The sequence below is a fragment of the Microtus oregoni genome, unplaced genomic scaffold (assembly GCF_018167655.1).
Source record: "Microtus oregoni isolate MIOR12 unplaced genomic scaffold, Mior012 000022F_ref0000154, whole genome shotgun sequence".
Taxonomy (NCBI): Eukaryota; Metazoa; Chordata; class Mammalia; order Rodentia; family Cricetidae; genus Microtus; species Microtus oregoni.
Genome location: NW_024543081.1, coordinates 19,616,906 through 19,643,158, shown reverse-complemented (window position 1 = coordinate 19,643,158; position 26,253 = coordinate 19,616,906). Strand labels below are relative to the sequence as shown.

General features: G+C 48.8%; 1 protein-coding gene across 1 annotated transcript in view; it reads right to left on the bottom strand.

The window, feature by feature from the left end:
* Ago2 (argonaute RISC catalytic component 2) overlaps nucleotides 1–26,253 on the bottom strand; it is an 82,130-nt gene that overhangs the window by 19,038 nt on the left and 36,839 nt on the right. The window contains exons 3-13 of the mRNA XM_041672421.1: nucleotides 17,742–17,862; nucleotides 12,561–12,742; nucleotides 10,429–10,565; nucleotides 9,001–9,135; nucleotides 8,461–8,548; nucleotides 7,455–7,602; nucleotides 6,134–6,253; nucleotides 5,870–5,992; nucleotides 5,104–5,237; nucleotides 3,087–3,271; nucleotides 1,758–1,917 (exon numbers count right to left, since the gene is read on the bottom strand). Coding sequence (XP_041528355.1) covers nucleotides 1,758–1,917; nucleotides 3,087–3,271; nucleotides 5,104–5,237; nucleotides 5,870–5,992; nucleotides 6,134–6,253; nucleotides 7,455–7,602; nucleotides 8,461–8,548; nucleotides 9,001–9,135; nucleotides 10,429–10,565; nucleotides 12,561–12,742; nucleotides 17,742–17,862 — 1,533 coding nt within the window. The remainder of the gene's footprint in view (nucleotides 1–1,757; nucleotides 1,918–3,086; nucleotides 3,272–5,103; nucleotides 5,238–5,869; nucleotides 5,993–6,133; nucleotides 6,254–7,454; nucleotides 7,603–8,460; nucleotides 8,549–9,000; nucleotides 9,136–10,428; nucleotides 10,566–12,560; nucleotides 12,743–17,741; nucleotides 17,863–26,253) is intronic.

Genomic DNA, 26,253 nt, shown 5'->3' with positions numbered 1-26,253 from the left:
AAAGAGATTGACTTTGCTAAAGGTGGCCTGAGACTATCACAAGAACCAGAAGACACCTGTTAGCAGGGAAAGTTGAGGTGGTCAGAGGGCATTTTTGTCCCTAAGTGTGTGGGGACTGACTCCTCCAGACAGTACTCTCTGTGTTAAGACCCCCAGGTCATGAGCAACCATGACACCAGCTGAGCACCACATCTCTACCTGAGGTGACTTCACTTTGTTCAAAGGGTCAGGCACTCAGAGATGCATGCTCTAATCCCTCAGTGAGTCAGTCTCAGCAAAGGCCCAGGGAGTGACCACAACAGGAATTCTCCTGGACAAACCCCTACCTCTAAGCAGCCACTCAGGACATAGACACAGAAGATAAAGTACTTTCTGAGGGGGAAGATAAGCATCTCTGTAGCCTTTCCAGCAAGTGTTAGGTACATTGCCTGTGACGTCTAAGACTGACAGTTCACAGCACTGTGGTCTGCCACATTTAAGATGCTTGTGTCCCCTGGTCTCTGATGACAGTTAAAGCGGGAGCTGGGTGCTACCCTCCAGGTCCTGATCACTGTCTGCCATCACCAGGCCACCTAGATGGCACAGCCAGACAGCAGCTGTGTTCCTCCACGTGGCTGGATGTGACTCACATGACATAAGCAAAGGCACACTTGCCCCTGGCTTCCTCTCATTTTTTATCTGTAGTCCAACAAAGCTTCCCATGAGCCCAGCCTGCTGCTGCCTCCCAGGTTCCTCCTAACTCAACTCCATGCTGTCATGGTAACAAGATTCCTCTTTCAAGGTCTCCAATGACTTCCACAGCACTGGGTCCAATGATCAAACCACACAGTATGGCCCATTGGCATTCTGTGATGCAAGACACACTCCCCTGATGCCTCCACCTGTCTACTACCCGTGTCCCTGAACTTTATCCTGGGCACAGGGCTCAGATCTTGCTATTCACTCAAGGGTGCTCTCTCAGGCTCATGGATTTAACACCAGAGGACACCTTGCCTCCTCCTATCTCCTGTGGCAGGCCAGAGTGCAGCTGCCCAGCCCAAGCCATTCCTCTTTCATGTCTTTACACTAACTAGACTAAGAGCTAGAGATGACTGCCATTCTCCTCCTTCAGTCTGAGAACTACAGCCAGTCCTCCAGAATATAGGCTCGCCCATCATTCCCCTGGTCTTCGGAGACAGTTCCCTCAACCAAAATGATTACTATGGTCACTCTCTTCCTTTGCCTCTATCACAGGACCACAGTCCAGGAAAGGGCAAACATTAACTTTGGCCTCGACCTCTAACCCCTCAGGAGGCACACAAGGAAGAAGATAGTTCCACAAGTCCAGCCCTTAGCCCTACAGCGCATGCTGGCAGTCAGTGCTTGCTAGGCCTGATTTCATGGCCTAGGCATAGGACCTGTCAACACTGGCTCCTACATGGAGCTTTCGGTCCAGAGTGCTCTGATCCCAGTAGTAAGCTGGGAGTCAAAGAGGGAACTAGGAGTCTGCGCTGCACTAATGCTCCCAGGACCAAGCGACAAGAGTGGAAGCCATTTCCTGGCCGTTCCAGATGAACCTGTCTCGACCTCAGCACAGGGAGCAGGGGTGGCAGTTGCCCTCCACACTAATTTTCAACTATTAGGGAGCCTAGCCACAGCACTTACCCACCCCAGGACTTCCTGGTTCTGAGGGCCCCGAACTCATCCCACACGGACTGTGGGCACCTCTCAACTGACCATTCAAACCAGTGGTGGTGTGCAGGGTGCAGTCTCCTCACCTGCCCTGTGGCAACAGGATGTTATTGACGCCTCCCAGTTTGACGTTGATTTTTAAGCAGAGATTGGACAGGGTCTGTGGCGTGGTCCTCTGCACGTTCTTCATCTGCACGCACTGTGTGGCCATCCCCAGCACCGTGTCTCCCACACGCTTGACCTCAGCTGTGGAGCAGAAGTGCACATGTCACAGCCCCCAAAGAGAAGCAGCTGTCTTCTCCCCCACTTGGACTGCACCAGGCACCTGCAGCCAGTCCGTGGAAGATGCTGGCAGGTGGAGGGGCAGAGCTCCTGGCGGAATCCTGCGGTAGCACTGCCAGGCACCTGTGCCTGCCTCACCCCCGAGGATGGGGAGCTGGAGGCGCATCACACACCACCCATGTGTGACCCCGGGCCCAGAACAGGGTGAGCAGAACCGGCTATGACTGCAGCTTCAGTCGGCCCTCAGCAGGAATGAGCCCTCACGTTAAGCTAATGCCTGGAGAGCTAAAAATGAAAGTGCCAGCCTCCTCAAAACCTTCAGCGAACACAGAACCAACATCAAAAGCTGTGGGATCCCTACTCCCCCATTCCCAGATTCCTTCCTGAAGCAGCTGGCCACTGCTCTTCGGGCTATTCTAGAAACCAGGACTCCAGGGGTAACACTCATAGCATCCAAACACCACCACATTGAGAAAGCCTTCTTTGAACTTGGAGGGAGAAGCATGGCCTTGATGGGACTGTTCTCTGCCCCTCTACTGCTGACAAGCATCAGGCAGCCACAGTTGCCTTTCTTGGCTCCTGCACCACTAGAGCTCACATCAGCACCCTTCTGACCGGAAGCTTGTGGGCAAATTGCTCTCACCTTGAAGACCTGTCCATACACCCAAGGACCTCCTGAACATTCCCTCTCACCAGTATTTCCCGGTTCTGCATTGATGACTGAGCAACTACCCTCCAACAGAGAAGTCCACCTTGTCTGCAGTGGTAGCAGAGGTCATCCATGCTGACTGGGTTCTGAGGAATCAGGAGTTAGTAGGGCTTCCTCAGGGAACACTGGCATTATTAGGGGACTCTCTTCCACCTGACAATTGTGCCACAGCATGAAGATAAAACCAACCCTAAAGTCAAGTTATGGGTCACCTGGAGTTGCTAGATTCCTGGGACTGTGGCCTCCTGCAAGACAAGGATGATTCCAAACACTAACTAGAGCAACCAGATCCCCTCTCCCCTCTCGGGCCCTAGGCCGGGCAAGAAGCAACCACTTAGTTCAGGCAACATGAAGGGGAACAACAGGCAACGTCCACCCACTGGAACTCTCAACTCCCTGAAGCCTGCAGATAGCTGGCACCCACCATACACAGGAGTCTTGCCGGGTAGGATGACAACCACCAGCTGAAGACCAGCGTAGGTATTCTTCAGATGCCGGAACATGGGTTCCACACTGTCTGCCCCCTGGGCATATTTACAGAAGCAGGGCTGACCCTGGATGGGCATCCCAGCATCTCTCGAGATCTTCCTCAGTTGCTCTGTGAAGGACCTGAGTGGAAAGGCAACCTTGCTGAGATGTATCACAGATGGGAAGGAAGTCATATCAACTAGTGGTTCTGAATAAGATTTACAAAGTGGGTAGGTGGGGGGAAGCACATTTCTGAGTGTTGGTGGCCCATGCCTTTAATCCCAGCACTTGGGAGGCAGAGGCAGGTGGATCTCTGAATTCAAGGCTAACCTGTTCTACAGAGTTCCAGAACAGCCAGGGCTACAAAGAGAAACCCTGCCCCTCCCCCCAAAAAAACCACCCCAAAACAAACAAACAAAAAAGCATGTTTATGGAGGTTAGAATTAAGTTTTTTCAGAGCTGGGAATGTAGCTCAGTTGACAGAGTACTTGATAGCACGCACAATCTTTCATCCCTAAGACTGACTATTCCAGGCACGGTGGTGGATGCCTGTGGTTTCAGCATCTGGGAGAAAAAGGAGGGTCTATAGCTCCAGGCTAACCTTGGGATGCATAAACTGTTTTAAAAATGGAGAATTAAGGTTTTTATTTACTTTTGGTAGCCCAGGATGGCTTCAAACTCAGGATTCTATTGCCTCGGCCTCTGAGGGACAGGGTTAGGAGGTAGGCACCACGCCATTCTAGAGTTAAATTTCAGATAAAGCCAGAAGTCAAAACTATATCAGCCTGTGGAAGAGGTGAGTGGGCTATATGCTGTGATTTAAAAAAAAAAAAAAAAAAAAGCCTTGCGCGCAAGAAAAAACGTCATGCCAGAGTTCATGTGGAGGGGAAAGGGAAGAGGGAGACTGGCCGCTCGGGATGGGAGCAGCAGAAAAGAGAGAAGTGGGAGAGACAGAAAGACAGAGAAAGAGGTGGGAGGTGAGCAGGGCCCTTTTAAAAGGGAACATAGTGAATGTGCACAGGAGGTGCTCTTAGTGTCTGCAGCTGAGGACATAGCCCCAAGGGCAGGTAGGTGCAGATGCCAGAATATTGACACTACACACCTGGAAGGCCCAAGGGCGACAACCCTGGGATGAAATGGCAGCTTAAAAAATGCATGCTTGCTGCCTTCCCTTAGTACGGGTTTTTTGTGCCGTGCAGACCTAAGCAACTCTCTAGTAAAACAACCCATACCATTAGTTGCCTTGTGGGTTTCCCCTGCTGCTCTGGTGGGTACAACCAGGCTTGGAGACACAGACTCAAGAGAAAGCAGGGCAAGTGAGAGCCAAGCAAGGTCAGGAGACCCCAACTCAGGGGACCCCGAGACTGACTGAGTCTATGCTCAGTTCCAGAGCAAGAACGTGTCTAATCAGCAGTGAAGGTTCCTATCTATAGGGTCAGTATTCACACCTTCTCATATGCTGCATTTATAGATTCATGTGTGCACCTGCCTTCATGCCAGCAGGTGGGCGTGCTTCTGGACAGAGAGGCCAAGGATGAAGCTGGGCAGGAGATCACTAACACCCAGTCTCTGCTTTGGCTCTCTTTGCTCTGGGCTTCTGGCTCATTCTATTAGAAGCAGATGCCACCAATCAATCAGTGGGTGACAGCCTCCAGTCAGGGAACTCTGCCTTGCACTGGAAAGCATCACTCAATAGCCTCTTGCTGAGTCGGTCATCGGTCAGGTGACAGCTACACTCTGCAGGTTTGGTGGACCTCCCTTTACTGTCTCCCAGAGAGGCAGAACACAAATGTCTCATTTTCCCTCTAACCTTGGAACAAAAGTAAAACCCAAAGTACAACCCTAGAGCCCCAGAGCACATTCCTGTCGGCACCAGGCTCCCCGGCCAGTGACCTGACACTCTCAGTGTGCTAGGCTGAGGAGGAGCAGGCCCTCTGCAACCCATGGCACATGGCAGTCTCAAGCAGGCTTACTTCAGATGGACTTCAGTGCACTGGCGCTGGGGTGCGAAGCAGGCGATGGCCCACACTTTTATCTCGATGCCTGTGTGGAACTGCTTGTTTCTCATGTCCCACACACCTTGGACAGGGGTGGCAATCGCTTTGTTCTGAAAATAGAAAGTGGTTTGGAATGTGAGGAAACAAATGGAAACCTGTGGCTGCTGGTCCCCCTGATCAATGAAGACTCTTCAAGCATGACTGGACTGGCTCTAGTATCCCTAACTAGCAATGCAGACAGCCCACACGGGGGCCGGCAAGCTAGATGAGGAAAGAGAGGACGGCCGGAGAGATGATGAACAAGTAGGTGGATAGCAGCAATGAAGAGCCGAATGGATGGATGGATAGAAGGGATGAAGGAATGAGAAGACAGAAGGATGCGGTGCCTAGAACTGGATAAACAGATGTGGTTGAGTGGAATCAGATGAATGGGCGGTTAGAATAATGGATGGGGCTGAGAAGAGTCAGACACCATCCACGAAACTTCTTCCATAAGAATGAAGTAAAAATTTTAATGTTAAGACAGACTGTTAGAAACACTAATAGCAATGTGCAGACTTTAAAAAAGGATCCAAAAGGTAGAGTCTTTGTCATGCACGGTCCAATGGGAGCAGCTCAGAGCAGCCATCTGCAGTACCCAGTGCTTACCCCATAGGTACGGGCGGCTACAAACCTGAGAACACACATGGCTAATCCACCGCATGTGTGCACGCGCACACCCACACCATCTGCCTGCACCTACCCTGCCCCCGTAGAGGATGGAGGGAGGCTGCAGAACCCGTCCTGTCACATCCGTCATCTCATCTTTGACCATGATTCCAAATTCGCGAACATACGGGTCTGTATTGAAACTCGCACTTCGCATCTTTAGGAAAAAGAGGAAGACGAGTCAGTGAAGGCCTCTGCTCCTCCTGAGGGTCATCCCTGCTCAAGCACAGCAGTGTGTGCTCAGGCTGTCCTTGCCATGGTGCCCCATCCCAGAGGAACCTGAGAACCCAGTGCTCACCAATTTGCTGATCTCCTCTTGCCGATCGGGTGCCGACCTGGCAGTGGCTCTGATCATGGTTGAGGTCTGATTGTCTGTTAACTTTTTTATACACCTCTGTCCAGCCACTATGTTACAGACCTGTAAAGAAGACACACATGTCAACATATGAACTGTGGGAGAGAGACGGTTTTCAAGGACTCAGTACCCAAGCCAGAGCCCTAGCCAGTGGTGGGGCTGCTCCATAGCCTGCCACTCACAGCAGAACAAACCTGACCTCACACAACTGCATCCTTCAGCTTTGGTGGCACTGATGGGAACACTGATTTGAGCTGGGCATAGTGAGTGGCTCACATCTGTTGTGCTGGCTAGTTTTATGTCAATTTATCATAAGCTATAGTCATCTGAGGGGAGGGAGCCCCAACTGATAAACTGCTTCCCCAAGATGGGGCTGTAGCCTGTACCCCCCATCCCACCCAAGTAACAGGCCTAGACAGAAAACCATCAAAGAGAACTCTTAAAAATAATGGTAAGGATGCTGAGGTGTAGCTCTCCACAACGGAGGACTATTCAAGCTTTCCTTAGGGGCTGGCCACTGGGAGTCTGACCACGAGCATGTGGGAGGCAGCACACAAGGGTGAGATGCAGATCCAGGAAGACTTGGAAGTGAGTCTGATCAAAGTGTAGGCTATGAAATTCCCAAATAATCATTAAGAATACTGAGGGAAAAAAGTAATTGGTTGTAGGCAGTCATGCAGGGTATTCTCCATAATTAGTGATTGATGTGGGACGGCCCATTGTATCGTGGTTGATGTTACCCTGGGCCCCATAAGAAAGCAGTCTGAACAAACCATGGGGAACAAAGCAGTTAGCAGCACAGGTCCATGGCCTCTGTAATAGCTCCTACCTCTCTCTAGATTCCCAAGCAGATGGAGTATCTGCCCTGACTTCCTGGTCAACTGTGGTGTGGGAGAGTATGTGACTTTAGCCCTTTCTCCCAAGTTGCTTTTGGCCATGGTGTTTCATAACCATATCAGAAAATCTAAGGAAGACACCATCATCCCAGGGCTCACAAGGCTGAGGTAGGTGGGAGCTGAGGTGGGGGCCAGCCTGGCCTACATTGAGAATTCCAAGTCAGCCAGGGCAACAAAGTGAGATCCTATCGAAGAAAGAGGCGGGGGATTCCCAACCAAGCTGCTAATCAAGAAACTTTGGGGGGAGGGGTACACAAAAGGGCCAAATCTCAACGAAGCCATGAGTTGGCTGGGTCTTTCAGCAACAGTGAGGCTGGGCTGGATTGAGGCTTTTCATCCCCAGTCGAGGGTAAAGTGCAGAGACTTGCCTCCAAGGGAAGGTAGGTGTGTTTCTGCTCCTGTCCAACTTGTAAACACGGGAGGTGGGGGTAGCGCAGAACCAGTTTGTGCCTGTCTTTGAAGTACTGGGCCACTGTACACTCCACTGTCTGCCCACTCTCCTGCTGCAGCGGGAACCTGCGGAAAGAGGTGACTCAGGCAAGGGCCTCCGGGCTCCCGGGACACTAGAGTTCCAACACGCCTCCCAGACCAAGCAGGCAGCAAACGCCTCAACTAACTCCTGGACTATTCCAGAGCCTCTCAGCTCTCAGGCTGCCCGTGCCTGTTGGGAAACAGAGACTACATAGACATCTAAGAAACACACCAATCAGTTTCTACTAGACAGTGCAGGACACAGGAAGATGAATCCAGAAGTCTATTTCCCAGCAGAACACGGTGACTCTTAAGTAGGAGTTAAGAGCACTGGCTGCTCTTGCAGAGGGTCCAGTTTCCAGTACCCACACAGTAGCTGATAGCCACCTACAACTCCTGTTCCAGGGGATCTGATGCCCATTTTGACCTCCATCGGGACCAAGTACACATGTGGTGAACAGACATACATGCAGGAAAAAAAATCATACAAAAAGAAAAAAAAATCATACAAAAAAAAAGATAAAAAAATCATACAAAAAAAAAGATAAAAATTTAAAAGCCAAAACAAAAAATGCCATCTTATCCTATTTTAAATTATGTATGTATGTGTGTGGATTTGGTGTGCGGGTATGGGCACCAGGGCAGTACATGGTGGGCACTACAGCTGGAGCTATAGGCGGTTGTAAGCTTCCCAACACAGGTGCTGGGAACCAAATTAAGAGCAATACACACTCTTAACTACTGAGCCATTTATCCAGCCACTTTGCAGAAGGAGAGTGAATGAGCCACAGAGGTAGAAGCATTTTAGGAGCACAAATAAATCCTTGCAGGACAGTCCCATGGTTTCCAGTGTCTGGGAATCTGAGTGACAGGAAGGAGGGATGGCTGTTTTAGCTGCCTTACGTTTGGTGACTGGCAGGCCGACGGGTCACATTGCAGACACGGTACTTCCTCTTCATCTGACCACAGTGCGTTATCTCCACCTTTAGACCTGGTGACAGACAGCAGGCATCAGAGTGACTCTTGTCACCCACCTACAGTCCAAGACCCCCCCTGGAATCAGTTTTCACACATGGCAATGTTGGCAACATTTAGAGCCATGGGGTTCTAAGGAGAGGAGTAAGAAATGCAGGCTATCCTCAGAACTGGATAGATGCAGGTCTGGAGCCACCTGTCCAGAGACGCCTTCTGCCAGCAAAATGCAGCATAGTAAGATTTGGGTGTCACCACTACCCTTCTTTCAGGGTGATTCTAGCCCTAAGTTTGTGGCTCGGGGAATGTCCCACACCATGTGGTTGTCCTCATTAGAGTCATGGGCTCAAAGTCAGTGTGCCTTGTGGGTCACTCCTCCCTCAGAGTGGAACAAGAACCCATCCATCCATGCATGGGCAGGCAAGGAGGGGGCCCTCACTCCCTAGCCTGCTGTGCTGGGGGCTTCTTTACCTTTAATTTCTTTGGTAAACTTTACCCTTTGGGAATCTGTCAGAGGTTTTTGTTGCTCTTCAATACTTTTAAAATCCAAAACTTCACAGACGAACTCGATCACCGGCTGTGCCTTATAAAATGCTGTGGCTGATACTGTGTGTAGGAAAAGCGAGAGACAGACAGGAGCGTTTGATGGAGGTGTCCAGAGACATTGATGTGACTAACTAGCAGCCGCTCAGGAGGCCTGCCCTCCATTTCTCCCCTATGGTGTGCCCCTGGGCCCTTTGTGATGAGAAAACCAACACCCACTAGGCCCAGAGCTCTACACCCCAGGTAGGGACTGACACAGCCAATGGTAAGGGACTGGCTGCATTAAAGTAGTCACCCAAAGAATTACTGTGGTCATGAACAAGTCTAGCCTGACAGGATAGTCAGGACCTTGGATCCTGTAGGCTTTTCTGGCCACCTCCTGCAAGAGGCATTTCTGGGATTTTCCATTCACTCAAGTCTTTCGCAATTAGTATGCACCTGAGCGAGAAGTGTTCTGGGAGCTCCCGGAGCTGCTGTCAGGACCTCTCTCCTACGTGAGAGGAGGCATCATTCCTCCAGACTGTTGGTCTCTGGCAGAGGGAAGTATGGTCCTGAGTCTCCTGAAGCAGGAGGGGACAGCATGCGAGCTACAGTGTCCCAAAAGAAGGTCACATGGACCCCATCACTGAGAGCTCCCTGGATCGTGGGGTGGGGACTGATGGAGTCACAACTGGATGGCGTTTCTGGGAGGCTGTAAAAACTCAGGAGGTCTTGACTGGAGAAGTAGATCGCTGGGTGTGCGTCCCGGAAAGCATTTTTCCCTGGCCCCTTCCAGCCACCCCCTTCTCAGCCACCGCAATTGAGGTGAGCAGCTGTGCTGTCTCACGGCCTCTTTGCAGTGGCAATTGGCTTCAGAATGACAGCATCAGCGTAGTTTCGACTGAGTCCTCTGAAACCCTGAGCCGATCTTTACTGCTTTAAATTGTTTCTTCTAGGTACTTGTCACAGCAGTGACAGGTCTAACATACTGCCGAAGCTGGTCATCCATTGGCACCTAGTGGTGCCCTTCTCTCAGTGTAAAAACCTTGAGTAATCAGGAAATGTGGAGCGAAAGTGAGGGGTGTAGAAATCCCACTCCTGGGGTATCCTAGTCACGCACAGGTCCTGGCAGAGCCAGTTCCCCAGGCTGGCTTAAGGGTTCCTGGGAATGGAATACTTCAAAGGTTCCAATACCCAACTAGAAACCACCTCAGATATCAAACACGACTGGCACAAACTGGGGACACAGAGGCTAGAGGTGGCTATGAGAAACCTTCCTCCTAATGCCTGGCTCCTCTGCATATTTTAAGATCTCCACCTCATGTAATAGAGGCTGAATGGGCGCCAATCACCCAGCAGTGAATGGGTTTTTCTTACCGTCAATATTCAGCATCATTTTCCAAAGAGAAGGTCGGACCGACTGGTGGAAGCCAAACCATACTTCTCGGCCCCCACCCAGGGGATTGGAACAGCCTTCAGATGCAGTGAAGAAGGAGCGGCCAACAGGGGTATACCTGCCAGGGAGACAAGCCCTCTCCTGATCAGACAGAATTAGTCACGGTGGGCCAGGCTGACTCCAGCCTCTCCTCCAGTCACCCCAGAGGCACTACACTGAGACCATTCGAGGTTTCTTCCCTGTAAAGCCATGTTCATTAAATGGAGTTCTCGTCTGCACTCACAGTGTGAGCAGTAGCCCTGCAGACATAGGCTGTTGATGTTTACACACATGAGCTGATGGAGGGGCGAGGGGACCTCTCTCAAGGCTCTGTGTCAGTGTGAGACAAGACACACTGTGGTGCGAGCTTAGACTCACTTTGAGGTACCTTCCTTATGGATCTCCAAAGGACAAGAGTTAATCTGGGAAGAGTTCTGCCTACAACTGCAGCCTTAGGACCATGCAGATGCAGGTTAGCTGGTATTCCAAACTCTTTCCTCATTCTTATTTCATCTGACACTGTGCATAGCTGGGCAGACCCATTGGCATCTTCCTAGTCCAGGGCTGTGCTAAGGAGGCAGAGGCAGCTAGAGCATCCCAGCTCTAAGTCCCCGAGTTGCCACTTACTTCTCTGTGTGGCTGTGGTCCATCATGTAGCTGGCTAAACTGGTACCCATTCCCTGTTCACTGTAGCTCTTTCAACACAGGCACCAAAGGCAGGAAGGAGGCTGTGGACAGCTCATGCTCCCAGAGCCTATTCTTAGTAGTGCAAAGATCCACAAGGTCTCAGGCCAGTTCTGCACGCAGACCTAAGCTAGAGTCCACCCACCTGCTGAGGACGCTCTCTCAAGGGCATCACCTAGACTACTGGATGCGTGGGATGTGCCACCATTCAGGATGACAAAGGCAAGACAGTGTTCAGCCGCAGTACAGGTAACACCGTTTGCTAATGAAATTATGGAGCATGCCCATCTCACTTTCTGCCTGTGCTTGTCAATCCTGTTATGTCTTGACAGTCTTCTGACTAAAAATCAGCATAAAAAATCCGAAGGAATTCCGAAGAAAGGAAACCATAAGAATTCCTGCCGCTCAACTAAAAGTATAGTCAATGCGACTAATGAGAAGCTTAGAGGGTAAGGGGGTTTGTCGCCACGCCTAGACCCAAGTTCCACTGCCAGGACCCACATGGTGGAAAAAGGGAACCGACTCCTACCAAGTTGTCCTCTGACCTACACACACACACACATACACACACTGGTGGCATGCCACACACAATAATATAAATACTGGTTTAAGAAATTAAACTATATACAAGATTTTGTCAATCACCATTCCAGGCTATTTCTGTGCCTACCTGTCTCCCTCCCATCAACAGTTCTTAGCACGATGGGCCGGCCTGGGCCCTGCCAAGAGTAACAGTTGGCCCTGGGATGTAGTCTATTCTATGCCTAAGACATAGATAGTGAGCCAAAGGAACATCCAATTTTCTCCAGAGTATAGAGGGGTCAGCCCCAGGGCCTAAGCACTGAGCTTTCTTTCTGCCTTACTTCTGGCCTTCCAGTTCCAGTCCCACCATTCCTAGTCCTACTGTGTGCTTCGTGTGAGAGCTAAGCTTGGATGCAGCTCCCAGGCCTTGGTCCCGTGTGCTAGTCACTCTGTCGGGCAAGCGGGAAAATGACAAACCACAGAAATGATCCCCACCCCCTTGCTAGGTGTGGCAAAGGATGATCCTCTAACAAACTGGCTGATGCCTCTGGTGCTAGCCATTGTCATAAAAGCAGCAGAGAAGTATCCCAGGGATGGGCGTCCAATCAAGCACCATGTGAGTGTCCACTGCGCCATCCAAGTGCTGCTCTCGACTCTGCACAGGGCTGTGTGAGCGCCAAGCCAGAGAGGTGAACTTTCTGCACTTAGGCAGGGGCACCGGTGACGACTCTTACACTATCTTCTTCCATCTTGGACTGTTCGCCCCAGACAGAGCAAGTGTGCCCACCACTGGCTCCTCAACCTTTCTGAGAACACTCAGCTTCATTCAGCTTGTGGTCTTTTCTCCCCACCCACCTGATGCTCTCACCTCATGGATGGCAAGTGCCTCATGACAACGTCCAGGGCCTGGATCGTCTCAAAAGGGACGCTGGGAAGCCGCCCCGAAAGTGCATCGTGTAGCGCCTGCAGGCTCACACATGACACCCACTTGATGGACACCTTGAAGATACGGTCTTTGCCTTCTCCCGGCAGCGTGACCTCCAGTTCCACCTGCAAACCAAAGCACAAAGGTCATTTCCTCCCAAAAAGCACAAGAAATTATATTTTTAACTTTACTTTGAGTATGGGCAGGGGTGTGCATGTGTAGAGGAGGTCGGGAGTCTATACCAGGTGCCTTTCTCAACTGCTTCCCCTTTGAAGTTTCAGCCTCTCTTCCAACCTGGGGCCTGCTGATTAGCATAGGCTGGCTAGGCTGTGAGTTCCAGGGATCTCCAAACTGACTCTGTCCCCTCCATCTGGTGCTAAGGACAGAACTCAGGTGCCCCTGCTTTCACGACAAGCATTTTACCAACGGAGTCACCTCTCCAGCCTCAATTTTATTTATTTTTAACAAATGCGCATAATAGCCGGGCGGTGGTGGCGCACGCCTTTAATCCCAGCACTCGGGAGGCAGAGGCAGACGGATCTCTGTGAGTTCGAGACCAGCCTGGTCTACAGAGCTAGTTCCAGGACAGGCTCCAAAGCCACAGAGAAACAGTGTCTCAAAAAACCAAAAAACAAACAAACAAACAAACAAAAAAAACAAATGCACATAATGAACAGTGGTCAAGAGTGCATTCAGGTTGCTCCTCAGCACATAGGACGCCCGTGACTCCAACATACCCACCTTTCTCCCAGAACACTTGCTGAATCTACCTGCAATGTAATGTCCACGGCTGGATCACCATTGTGATTTATGCCTGCGACAGTGCACCACGACTGTGGCCCACAAAACACTCGGGTGGTGATCAAAGTGACTTTGTTATCTGTTGTTGACATGTCCCATGTTCTTGGAATGCTTTCTCCTTTAGTGCCCAGACAGGCTCACCTAATCTTATATGCATCACCAGACATTGAGCTAGCAAACAGCCCAAGGCCCTGGGGCCAGGAAAGGGCAGAAAGTGTACTGGGCTTGGGGCTGGCCTGTTGCCACCACTCACAGGGAAACACAACCCAGATGTGTGCCCAGAACCCAAGGATGGCTGGGACATCACATGGTACCAACCTGGGTAGGGAAGATGGTGAGCTAGTTACAGACTCAACCTTGGAGGACACTGATACTGAACCAAGCAGCTCTTGTTTGGACATCCTTGCAAGAAGGAATCAAACTGAGAACAAAAGAAGTGCATTTTGGTACAGCACACCACTCGGAAACCAAGGGAGGAACCAGCTGCACCCTGACACAAAGAACCAGTGTCTGGGAGCTGTGAACACAGAAGCAGCTGTGTCTTCAAGGTTTCTCTGTTCTCAGCTGCAGGGCCACCTACCCCCAACCCCACAGAAGGAGTGACAGCACCAGCAGGTGTCTGATGTCACAACCACTGTGCTGGCCAGGCTGGAGGGACAGCTGCAGGGCTTGGTGCCATGCATCCTTTCCTGATGGGGACGTGCAGGTCATATCCTGTTTCAATGTGCCCAGGGAGCTGCTGTCTAAAGGCTTTCTGGGAAAGCCTTGGTTGGATAGGTTCTTTCGGTCTTATTTATGGTCAGCTTGACACAACTAAAATCACCTGGGAATAGGAATCTCGAATTGGCCTGTGAGCACTTTCTTAATAAAAGACTGATCTAGAAGGGCCCAGCCCACTTTGAGTGGAGCTGCCCCCGGGGCATGTAGTCCTGGGTTGTATAAAAACCAAGGTGAGAAGCCAGTGATTCATGCTCTCTCATGGCGCCTACATCAGTCCCTGCTTCCAAGCTCCTGCCTTGGCTTCTCTCAATAATATTTGACCTTTATCAAATAAACCCACCCCCACCCCCGAAGTTGCTTTTGTTTTTATCCCAGCAACAGAAATTGAACAAGAATAGAAATTGGTGTCGGGCTGAGTGGTGGTGGTGCATGCCTTTAATCCCAGCACTTGGGGGCAGAGTAGGCAGGCAGATCTCTGTGAGTTTGAGGCTAGCCTGGTCTATATAGCAAGTTCCAGGACAGCCAGGGCTACACAGTGAAACCCGGTTTGGAAAAACGAAAGGGAGGGAGGGAGGGAGGGAGGAGGGGAGGGAGGGGGGAGGGGGAGGGAGGGGAGAGAGAGAGAGAGAGAGAGAGAGAGAGAGAGAGAGAGAGAGAAAGAGAAATCAGAACTGGGGTGTTGCTGCGATAGACCTGACCGTGTTCTTTTGAATGGTTGTTGGAAGCATTTAGAGCTTTGCCTGGAAGTGCTCAGAGCCTAAAGAGCTGTAGTACTGGATTTGGAAGATAAGGATGTTGAGAGCAGTGGTCGGGAAGCCTGGCTTGTGAAGTTTCAAGGGGAAACAAAGACTATCAGAGCCATTGGTGTGATGTGTTTGAATTAATAATCTGTATTGGTAAAACCTTTTGTGCTGTGATCTATAGGGAGATTTTTTTTTTTTTTTATTTTTCGAGACAGGGTTTCTCCGTAGCTTTTGGTTCCTGTCCTGGAACTAGCTCTTGTAGACCAGGCTGGCCTCGAACTCACAGAGATCCGCCTGCCTCTGCCTCCCGAGTGCTGGGATTAAAGGCGTGCGCCACCACTGCCCGGCTATAGGGAGATTTTGATGAATGATTAATACGGGAGGATTCAGCACAGCATGGGCACTGCCACAGTTAAGCAGGCAGTCTTGGGTTGTATAAGAAAGTAAGTAGAGCCGGGCAGTGGTAGCACACACCTTTAATCCCAGCACTCGGGAGGCAGAGGCAGGTGGATCTCTGTGAGTTCGAGGCCAGCCTAGTCTACAAGAGCTAGTTCCAGGACAGGAACCAAAGCCACAGAGAAACCTTGTAAGTAAGTTACTTGAGCAAGCCATGGGAGCAAGCTAGTACTCATGGTTCTTCCATGGCCTCTGCTTCAGGTTCTGCCTCTCTTCCCACTTTGCATTCCTCACCTGCCTTTCCTGGGGATGGATTACGACCAGGACATGGGAGCCAAGTAAACCCTTTCCCCTCCAAGTTGCTTCATCATGTGTTATCAGCAACAGAAAGCTAGAACGGTGGTCCTCCTGTAGCAAGACCAGTTTCCCCAGTGTGTGTGTGAAGAAGCACCCCAGAAGGACTAGGCAGAGACACACGGGTGGATGTCCTTAGGCGTATCCCAGTTCTTAGCAGCAAGTCCCAAGTATAAACACCACAGGGATCCCTGGGGAAGCCTCCTGTGCCTCCCCTTCCCAGAGGATCCAGGCTACTGGACACCTTCAGATCGGCTTAGCAGCTATAGGCAGGGGTTCCCATGAGCTGGAGCTCAGCTATAACTTCCATCTAAGAAGGAGACACTCAGCTCTTCCTGGCCCAGGAGGCAGCAGCTCCGAAGCTATAAACCTACAGGTAGCTGGCAGGACACAGAGCCAAGGTAAAAAGAGACTGAGGACTTCAGTCCCAAATTTAGAGTGAGCGTATGTAACTTCCATCCCATCTCAAAGTGAGGCCATGGGCTTGGTGGACACAACTCTTCTCTGTCCTAAGGAGTGGCTTTCTTTCCAATGGGCTGGCAGTGATGTGAAGACCAGGGAGAAATGAAGAGTTCTGGAGAGGATTGCTCATTGGGCAGGTGGTAGGATACGGATGCTGGCATGTGCCCTTATCAGGTATTACATTCCCCATTGAGCCACTAGGTGGATGCTAAGCTAATGGAGTCAAGGAGAATCCTTTCTTACTACAGATGACAAAAGAAAAAGGTCACAGGAAAAGAAAGGGAAACTCCTGCGCTAGCGGGAAGGTTCCCAAGTTCTCTGGGACCCCAGATGCTCTGTGTGCAGGCTAGTGCAAACAGGCAGTAATCACATACACTATCCTTGCTATCTGCACTACACTGTGGGACCAGAGGAGCACACACAGCCTCCAGCCCTGTGATGCAGTCCCACACTGCGTCTGAGACCGAGATGGACCACACACACACAGGGAAGTGGGGCTGCCTATCCCAGACCAGCGCTCCAATCTGCCCTGGAGAAGTAGTTGGCTTGGCAAGGGGAAGTGGCTTATGTCACGTCGCGTTGCTAAGAAAGGCACACCCACAGCTATTTTCACCTCAGGCTGGGCTGTGTGTCTGCATCTGAGCAGCAGAGACTCCATTCCTTCATTCCTTCATGAGGGCTCTCCTCATGCTCCTCCTAGTGTCTAATTATAAATCTGTACCAACAAAACTGTGAATAAACTCCTTATGCTTTCCTTTCTTATAGAGCTTTAAACAAAAACAAATGTGCAATTTAAACACAAAACCTTAAGATCAATAAATCTCAAATTCACAGCCTGTTAATTTGCCCAGGAGAGGCTGCTCACTCATTCACACCCAGTCCTGGGATTTCCTCCAACTCAGAACCCTACGCCCATCATCCTATCGCAGAGTGGCAGCGACAACCCACGTGCCACTAGTGACTGGGAAAAGCGAGATCAGAACACGACACACAGAGCTATGTAATCATTGGCCCTCTCCCTGCCCTAACATAGTACATTCCTGTCAGCATGGTGACAAGGAGCAGAGCCACCAGGTACTGAGACTGCCTGGCCCCACTGGGGATACAGACAGGCGCAGATGAACCAAGGAACTTGGTCACTTAGCAACACAGCCATTTTCAGACCTGTAGAAACTGTGCCAGTTCCTTCATTCTCAGATGTGTCAAAGACTGGGCACAAGCTTTATTACTTTTTAAATAAAGCGAAGATAAAGATAAAACTAATAAGGGAAGGTAACCATTTTCTACGGCCACCAGCCTGACTCATCCCCCTCCTCCTCCTCACTGCAGAGGAGGCCGCTGCAGCAGCACATCCTCTTTGTTATACTGCCAGCCACAGCCACAGCCACACACACACACACACACACACACACACACACACACACACACACACAGTGTGGTCTGTGGGTTGCACTTGTGAGTATGCTTTACATTTCACCAGCCTCACTGCAAACCTCGCACACCATACTCCTCACGATGAAGCCCCACCGAGCAGCTGCCCTGGCTGTCCAGATGAAGTGATTTTACACATTAGAGAAATGAGTAACCTTGGACCAAGTCTGAACCTCACACTACTAGCTGGACTGGGCCCCAGCACTCACAGCCTCACCTTGTCCCTGCCGATTGGAAGGGGCATGGCAGTGTACAGATTCTTCCTTCCATCAAACACTGGCTTCCGGTCCCCGAAGATCTGGGTCTTAAAGTGCTGGACCATGTGCTCCACTATTTCCCTGAAACAGAGAATTCAGCGAAATGTTGATTAAGTCGAAGAGGTGGCATGGGGGCTGGTGTCTGTCTGATACAAACTAGCTTTGAAGCCACTTTAGAAAACTATGGTTTCTGCCTGTCGTGCGGCTATCCCATCCTTTGGTGGCAACAGAGTGGAGGCATTAAGGTAAAATCAGCCAAGAACCTGAACTGGGCTTGTCTCGTTTTCCCGGTCACACAAATGTGGCAGAACATCCAAGTGAATTAACACAGGTCAGATGGTAGATGTCACCATAAGCTCAAAGTGCCAGGTACACTGAAGGGTAGCTGTTGGAATTTCTGTCCCAAAGTTGTAGACTGGACACCCATACCTCTGTTGTGAGCCTGAGAGTCCTCCATTGTCTACAGACCACATTTTCTGGCACACCCCATTTACAGCAACCACTGGCACAACGTCCAACCTAATGAGTATAACCGTCACCAAATTTTTCCAGAAAAGCCCTCACTCCCCCTTGCTCAAGCCAAGCAGAGTATTTGCAGAGACATCTAGGAGGAAGCCCTGCACCAGACACGCCCTGATTTCTGACTTCACTAAGCTGTCACCATAAGCCCATGGGACCACCTGTGCCCTGTGCCCAAGAACAGCCTGCATGCTGAACACAAAGACAACAGTAGAGGCCACTGGGCCTTATCCTTGTTGATGGGGAACAACTCTCTCACCTCTTGAGAACTACAGGTCACACTGCCATCAGTGTTTTATACGCAAGGACACTGAGACCTGTCTCTCCTCTATCCTACTTCCGAAACCCCAGAAACTGCTGGGCAGTAACCATGCTGACTGTTAAACTTTTGCTAGAGTTCTGGAAGTTTCTTTAAAAAATAAAACATAAACCACATCCTTCCGTTAATTTATAATTATGCAGGTTTTATGTTACTGCACCGTCGTTTTGACAGACTTATGCCTAGCCCAGCCTTCTCAGAAGGAACAATCCAAGCTTTTACTCATAGACCCGTCAACATTTTTAAAAATTGTTCTTGTATTTTATTTTTTGAAAGAAACATTTTTGTTTTATTTTTAATTACATGCCTTGTGTGTGGGTGTGTGCATGCAAGTGCAGTGCCCTGCACTTGGAGCTCCCTGCAGCTGGAGCTACGGGTGGTTGTTATTGTTTGATGTGGGTGCTGTGGACTTCACTAAGCCTCCTGCCATGGCCTCCAGTGCTGTGTTTTTATACTGAGTCGGTTGGGACCTGACGTTGTCTTACTATATGACCTTAAGAAATATGTCCTTATTACTATGTGCCATGAAACCACCCTGCCTATAAATGGCAGATATTATCCAGCCATGACATCTGGGTCAGCCACTGATCACACTCCGGTGTCTCTTACGGTTGACACTCTCTATCCCTTTGAGAGCATCACTTTAAAATACCAGGCCAGGGGGCATGTAATATTTTTACTTTAATATATGTACCCAACTGCCTTCTAAAACCTCTAGAGTAGTCTATACCACAGGAGGGGCTTAAGGCATGGCCACAAGGAAAGGGACACGATAAGCTGGTGTACAGTTCCCCTGAAGTAACTGCCATTTTGGGCTAGTCTAGCTTTGTCCTCAAGCAACATGGGGCCTAGCTGTCTCCTGAGGGCTGGCCATATGGGACTCTTATTAGGGTGGGCAGGACTGAACTTGAGGGACATACGTAGGCGCTGCTGGAGAGTGAGGTACACAGGACTCACCGCAGCGGCATAGCAGTAACAGTGACAGATCGTGAGCTAACCAAGGTTGGGCCATGCCGGCTTTCACACAGGTGGTTGTGCATGAACAATGGGAAAGGGATGAAGCATGAAATCAGCAGGGAGATGCCTTCCTGCTGAGTCCACCGCCTCACTGTCCACGAAGGACGGGAATGGGATCCTGGTGTACACAGCATCACTGGGGCAAGCACAGAATATTGGCCTGCTTCAAGACGGGAGATCCCACAATCAGGAGAGCACCGTTCCCAAGATTACACACCACTCTGACCATCAGAATCCTGAGACTGGACCCACTTAAGGCATACTACAATTAACAGCAAAATGAAAATCATTAAATGTTTGCATATTTAACCAGCCAGAAGCTCTCACAATAATTTGCAAGCCTGGTGGGCTGGCTCTGGCCTCGGCCTGTAGCTTCCAGCCCCCTCAGTTGCTAGGTAACTGAACTGACGCAGTTTCTAACCATGGCAACCTAGGCTTCTTACAGACTGACGCTGACAGATCACGTGCCCATCGCCAGCCACGTGCCAGTGCCTGATGCAAGCCTGAGTCACGCCTCCTTTCAGAAAGGGTTCCTGCATGCCGAGGATGGCATGACAAGAGCCTCATGGGAACCGCAAAGCCCAGATAACTACAGTGCCGTTTCCCACCCTCTCTCCAGTCTGGAGGGTATGTGCTACAGCACTGAGGCCCCCAAGTTCCTGTCCCAAGAAGCTAGCAAGCAAACCGACACACCCACTTATCAGTCTTCACTGAGACAAAATAAAAGACCTTGGAAGATCCTCAGCACTGACAGCTGCTCAGCCCAGCTGGGCCTGTGGCTTTTGTGCAGAAAGATCCTTGTCACAGGAGCACATTAACAGGATCTCATCTGATGTCCAGCAGGTCAGATGGCAAGGTCCTCTCCCCAGCAGCTGTGACAGGAGAAGGTGCACCAGCAAAGTGGACTTTGACTTTCTTCACCAGGTACCAGTACCCACAGGGACAACAGTCTGTAACTCAGATTACGGATCTCCCATGATGTACTTGGCTCTGGATTTAGCCTCTTATCTTAAAATGTGCACTGGGAACAGGAAGCAGCTGTTTGGGGATTAGGGTGACTGAGGGATAGCATACAGCATCTCAAGGAAAGGACACTCAGCCATGAGTGACGGGGAGGGGCTGTCCACAAGCACAAATGCATAGTTTACTGATGGTTTCAACAGCCCGAAAGGAATCTTCAGGGGCAAGGGAAATGGCTCCATCAGTGAAGTGCTGGCCACAGACTGAGGAAGTAAGTTTCAATGACTGTGCTGGAGAAGCAATGTCACAGGCCGCCCAGCCAGGCCTAACTAACAAGCTTCAGATCCAGTGACAGAACCTGACTCCAAACAAGGGCAGCACAGGAGGAACGACACAAGGTGAGCCTCTGGCTCCCGTACACATCCACTTATGCACGTGCAGGCACCCCCCCCAATCTTCAAGGGAAAGCAATAAAAAAATCACCCCAACTGAAACCAGAGTATTTTGCTTCTTAGATCACAACCCCCTGACCGAAAGCAGATGGAGATACCTGTGGCCTAGCATGTGCAGAGCATTGATTCAGAAGAAAAGGGAGAAAGAGGCTTCGAGAAACTAAGACCAGAATTGTCCTATACAACACAAAAAGTCAAGATTCAAGTCCAAGAAACATGAATCCCATGAGAATTACACATGGGCACACCGTAGTCAAATAATGGGAAAGCAATATTAAAAATAAGAGGGGCTGGGTGGCGGTAGAAGTCCATCCTTTAACCCCAGCACGTGGGAGGCAGAGGCAGGCGGATCTGAGTCTGAAGTCAGCCTGGTATACAAGGTGAGTTCCAGGAGAGACAGGGTTACACACAGAAACTGTCTCAAAGACAAAAAGAGGGACTGCTTGTTAGCTCAGATTAAGAGCACTGGCTGCTCTTTAGAATCTGGATTCGATTCCCAACACCCACATGGCAGTTCACGACTGTCTGTTACTTCAGTCCCAGAGGACATGACTCCGGTTCTGGCCTCTGCTGGTACTAGGCATACAGATGGCATGCAAGCACACAGAAAAAAACAAGCAAACAAACAAACAACCACAAAAAACACCCATAAATAAATAAAATTAATTTAAGAACATTAAAGAAAAAAGATGACAACATGTGAACTATTCTGACCAGCTTTTATTTTCTTTTGTGAGTATGTCAGGGGGAGAGAGAGAGAGAGAGAGACTCTCACTATGTAACCCTGGCTGTTCTGGAAGCTATTATATAGATCAGTGTTCCCTTAAACGAGACATGAACCACCCAGCCTGACCTCAGAAACAGAGGCTGTTCAATTGCTGGAACCCACACAGTGGGAACAGAGAACCAACTCTTCCAAGCTGTGCTCGGACTTCCACGTGCACACTGTTAAGTAAGACACATACTCCATCTCTCTCACACACACAGGAAATAAATAAATGTAATAAAACATTTAAATTAAAAGCTGGGTTCGCAAAATGACTCAGTGGATAAAGGTGCCTCCTGGCAAGCCTTACAATTCTGAGCATCAGCCTTGAAAACTACATAAAGATTCAATTCTAGGGTTGGGTGGTGGTGGCGCATGCCTTTAAATAGGAGACAGAGGCTGGAGGATCTATCTCCACAGAGTTCAAGGCCAGCCCTGTCTACAGAGCAAGCTCCAGGACAGCTAATGCTACACAGAGACTCCGTCTCAAAAAAAAAAAAACAACATCAAAAACCCAAAACAACTCTTCATATATGAGGCCTCAAAATGAGAGTGATTTCCCCGGTCCTGGCCTCCCAGTGATAAGATTCCAAGTGTGAGCCACCACACTTAGTGACTTAGTGTAAATCACTAAGTAGAATTATCAAATATAAAAGGAGGCATTTCCTAATTAAAGAAGAATCAGTTTGTGGTATGATGGCACATGCCTTTAATCCCAGCACTCAGTTTGAGGCAGGCGGATCTCAGCAAATTCCAGGCCAACCTGGTCTATAATACAGAGAGTTTCATGCCAGTCAAGGTTACATAGTGAAAATTCTGTCACAAAAACAAAAAAACCAAAACAAAACAAAAAAAACTATGCAAGTTTAGGGCCAGGGAAATGGTTTAGGGGGTGGAGGTGCTTGCTGCTGCATCTGACAACCTAAGTTCTATCTCTGGATCCCACAAAGTGAAGGAGAGATCCAGCTTCCAAAACTTAACCTCTGAGTATGCGTGCTCATGTGTGTGTGTGTGTGCACGCAAAAACAAAAAGGTACAATAATTATAGACAGTAACTATTAACAGGGCTTCAGAATACATAAAGCACAAACAATCAGAAAATACTTCTGGAAAAAGAAGCAAGTCCTTATCTTATTTGTACGAGAAAAATAAAAGACTGTAAATGATTGGGCTACAATTATCAACCACCTCCTCCCAAGAGCAAAGCACAGCTGCCTCCACCATGGGGAATGCTTCTCGGGACTGGGCAGCATGCACGCCTACAAGTGAGACCGACTCAGGGAAGGTTCTGTGCAAAGAAGCTGCAGAAGAAAGCAGCTGGCACCGACCATGTGAACAGAGACTGAGCCGGGGAAAGGATGGGGATCAAAAAAACCGAAGCGGGGAGGGTCAACAAAGCAAAATACTTTTTCTGGGCAAAGAACTGAGACACTGCAACCCCTGAACAAACCTGATTGGGAGAAAACACAGAAATGTAAAACACTTAGGCTGAATGGGGCTCCATACAGGACCCATAAACACTAAAGAATACATAGAACTTGGTACTTGGGAGACAGAGGCAGAGGCATGCAGATCTCTTAAGTTTCAGACCAACCTAGTCTATACAAAAGCCTGTTTAAAAAAAAAAATCACTTGCACACCCACGCCCTCACCACATACTATGAACAACTCTCTGCTGGAAAATTCAGTAACTCAGATGACATGTGTAGACTCCTTGAAAAGACAAACTCCCCAAGTATGCACAAAATGAAACAGAAAAGGGTGTTCTGATACTGAGGGAAAACCTAAGCTGAAGAAAACAATTCCTACAAACACTGTTACTGGCCCAAACTAGCCCATTTCAATGACATTCAGGAGGTACTTAAAGGTACAATTACAGAAATCATATTTTTTTTTCTTCCAATCTATGTGTGTGAGGTCGTGTGTGGAGGTTAGAAGGCACCTTCTACCTTGAGACAAGTCCTTTTGCCTAATAGACCAGGCTAGCCTCTCCTGTCTCCTCCTCCCACCTCATCACAGGAGCACTGGGATTATAGCCACAGATATCCTTCCAGCTTCATGTGGGCTCTGGGGATTCAAATTCAAGTCCTTGCATTTGCCTGACAAGCGCTTTACTGAGCAATTTATCTCCCTGGTCCTGTGTCTTTGCTCTTACAGTATACAAAGAAGAAACAGTTTAGTTTGCAACTTTCTGAATTAGATGCTACATAAAAATAGAACAAAAGACAATTACAGATCTTCATTCCACAGAAACAAATTCAAACCAGTCCTATATAGAAAGAAAACATGATTCTCAGGCACGGCTCATTTTTTAGAAGCCACAACTCATGCTAATATGAAAAAAAGAGACAAGATATGACCAACAACCAACTCTTCAGCTGACTGTCGGAGACTCTCTCTGCAAATCCTCTAATAGCACATCCTAAAGATGAAGAACTGACTACTTCGAAATTAACATCAGGAACAGGACAAGGGTGGTCTCTGTAGTGCCTACGCTCAATATCCAGCTGGGTTTCCTCACTCTGCAGTAAGGAAAGAAATAAGATGTATTGCACACTGGAAAGAAAGAAGTCAAACAATCCTTATTAAAAACCATGCTAAAGTTGGGGCTAAAGAGATGGCTCAGTGTTAAGAATGCTTGTTGTTCTTGCAGAGGACCAGATTTGGTTCCCAGACCCACATGATAACTCCCAACTACTTGTTACTCAAGTTCCAGGGGATCTTATTCCTTCTGGTCTTCAGGGATACCACAAAACACATGGTACACATACAATATACATAGGCAAACATTCAAATACATAAAAATTGTTAAATGAAGAGACAGAAATCTTTAATATATATATATATATATATATATATATATATATATATGGTGACAAAGAGTAACGGGAAAAAAATTGTTAAATGAACTAACACATAAAATTCATCCTTCAAAGTGTATAATTCAATGATTTGGTGAGTGGTGATTTTGACGACGCCCCCCCTCCCCAGTTTAAGTTTGACGCCTGTCCATCGTCCCCAATCAGCCTCTGTGCTCTTTGGCTGCCGCTCATCTGAGTCTGGAAAATAACATTTTAGGATGTTACTTACAAAAGCAAAGAATATAATACTTTAGATTCAAAGCAGTAATAATTTAGAATTTCAAAGGACTTTCTGGTTAAAAGGCAATTGGCTTTTCCCTGCTTATTATTCTCTTGCTTATTATTCTCTTTGTTCATTGTTTAAAGCAAAGATCTAGCTTTGGAAAAACAAACTAGGAGAAGGCAGCAGTATGAAATTCCAGCCTAGAGTTAAGACTGAGCACTGGCTAGCATGTGCACCATAAACAAGACAAGCTGATGAATTACTGGCCTAGTAAGAGACCAAAGCAGGCACCAAAACAGCCACACGCATGGCTGACTGACCCTTCCTTTCAAAGGCAACGTGATAAATAAGACAGGAACCGAAAAGTCTCTTCAATAACAAACCTCACGCTACACACAAAAACCAATTCAGGATGGGGCACAGATCTGAACACAAAAGCCCAAACTGTAAATCTTCCAAAGAAAACAGGATCTTTATGACCTTTGTTGCCACAGACTTTGGAGAGAGGACACCTGTAATTTCTGAAAGTTTATAAACCGGACTTTAATAAAACTTGGAAATTTTATTCATTAAAAGGCATGAATTAAAAAAATCTAATATGCAAAGAAAACAAATTTGAGACTGGATAATTATTGCCAGAGACCCCCCAGATCATGCAGAGGCAAAGGACACCCTATGAATTAAGACAACAGGACAGAAGGTATCGGCAGCCCGTGAGGAAGGGGGAAGATGTTCATCAACTGTTACTAGGGGATGAGTAACGCCAAGGGAGCAGCCAGCACATCAAGGAGAGAATCAGAAATGGCTCAAATGCTGACAAGGTGTGGATAAACCAGCCAGCTCTCCTGACTCGCTGATGGAAACCGAACCTTGCGCCTGCCTGGGACAAGCGTGATAGACACCCAGGTAGTGAAACTCATTCCTGCCCCGGCAATTATGGGGAAAGGAAAGCCCATGTCCATTCAGAACAGGAAGACAGGAAAGAAGGGAGTATTTCGCTAACGAGAGCTTCATTCCTAACAGCAGCCAAAAAACAAAAAAACAAAACAAAACAAAAACACACCCAAGTGTTAACAGGAAGATGAAAGGGTAAATTATCAAATATTCAGTGAGGGCTAGGAGATGGCGTGGTGGATAAAATGTTTGCCACACAAGCATAGTTCAGAACCATGCAGATGCCAGCTAGTCAGGGCAGCCACTGGTGGAGAAAGGGAAGTTCCAGAGCAAGCTAGACTAGTAACAGAGAGCTGTGGATTAAATGCCAGACCTTACCTCCATGAGTAAAGAGTCAAGGAAGCTGCTCAACCTCAGGCCTAAACATACACATGTATACACATGGACACGTACCTGCCCTC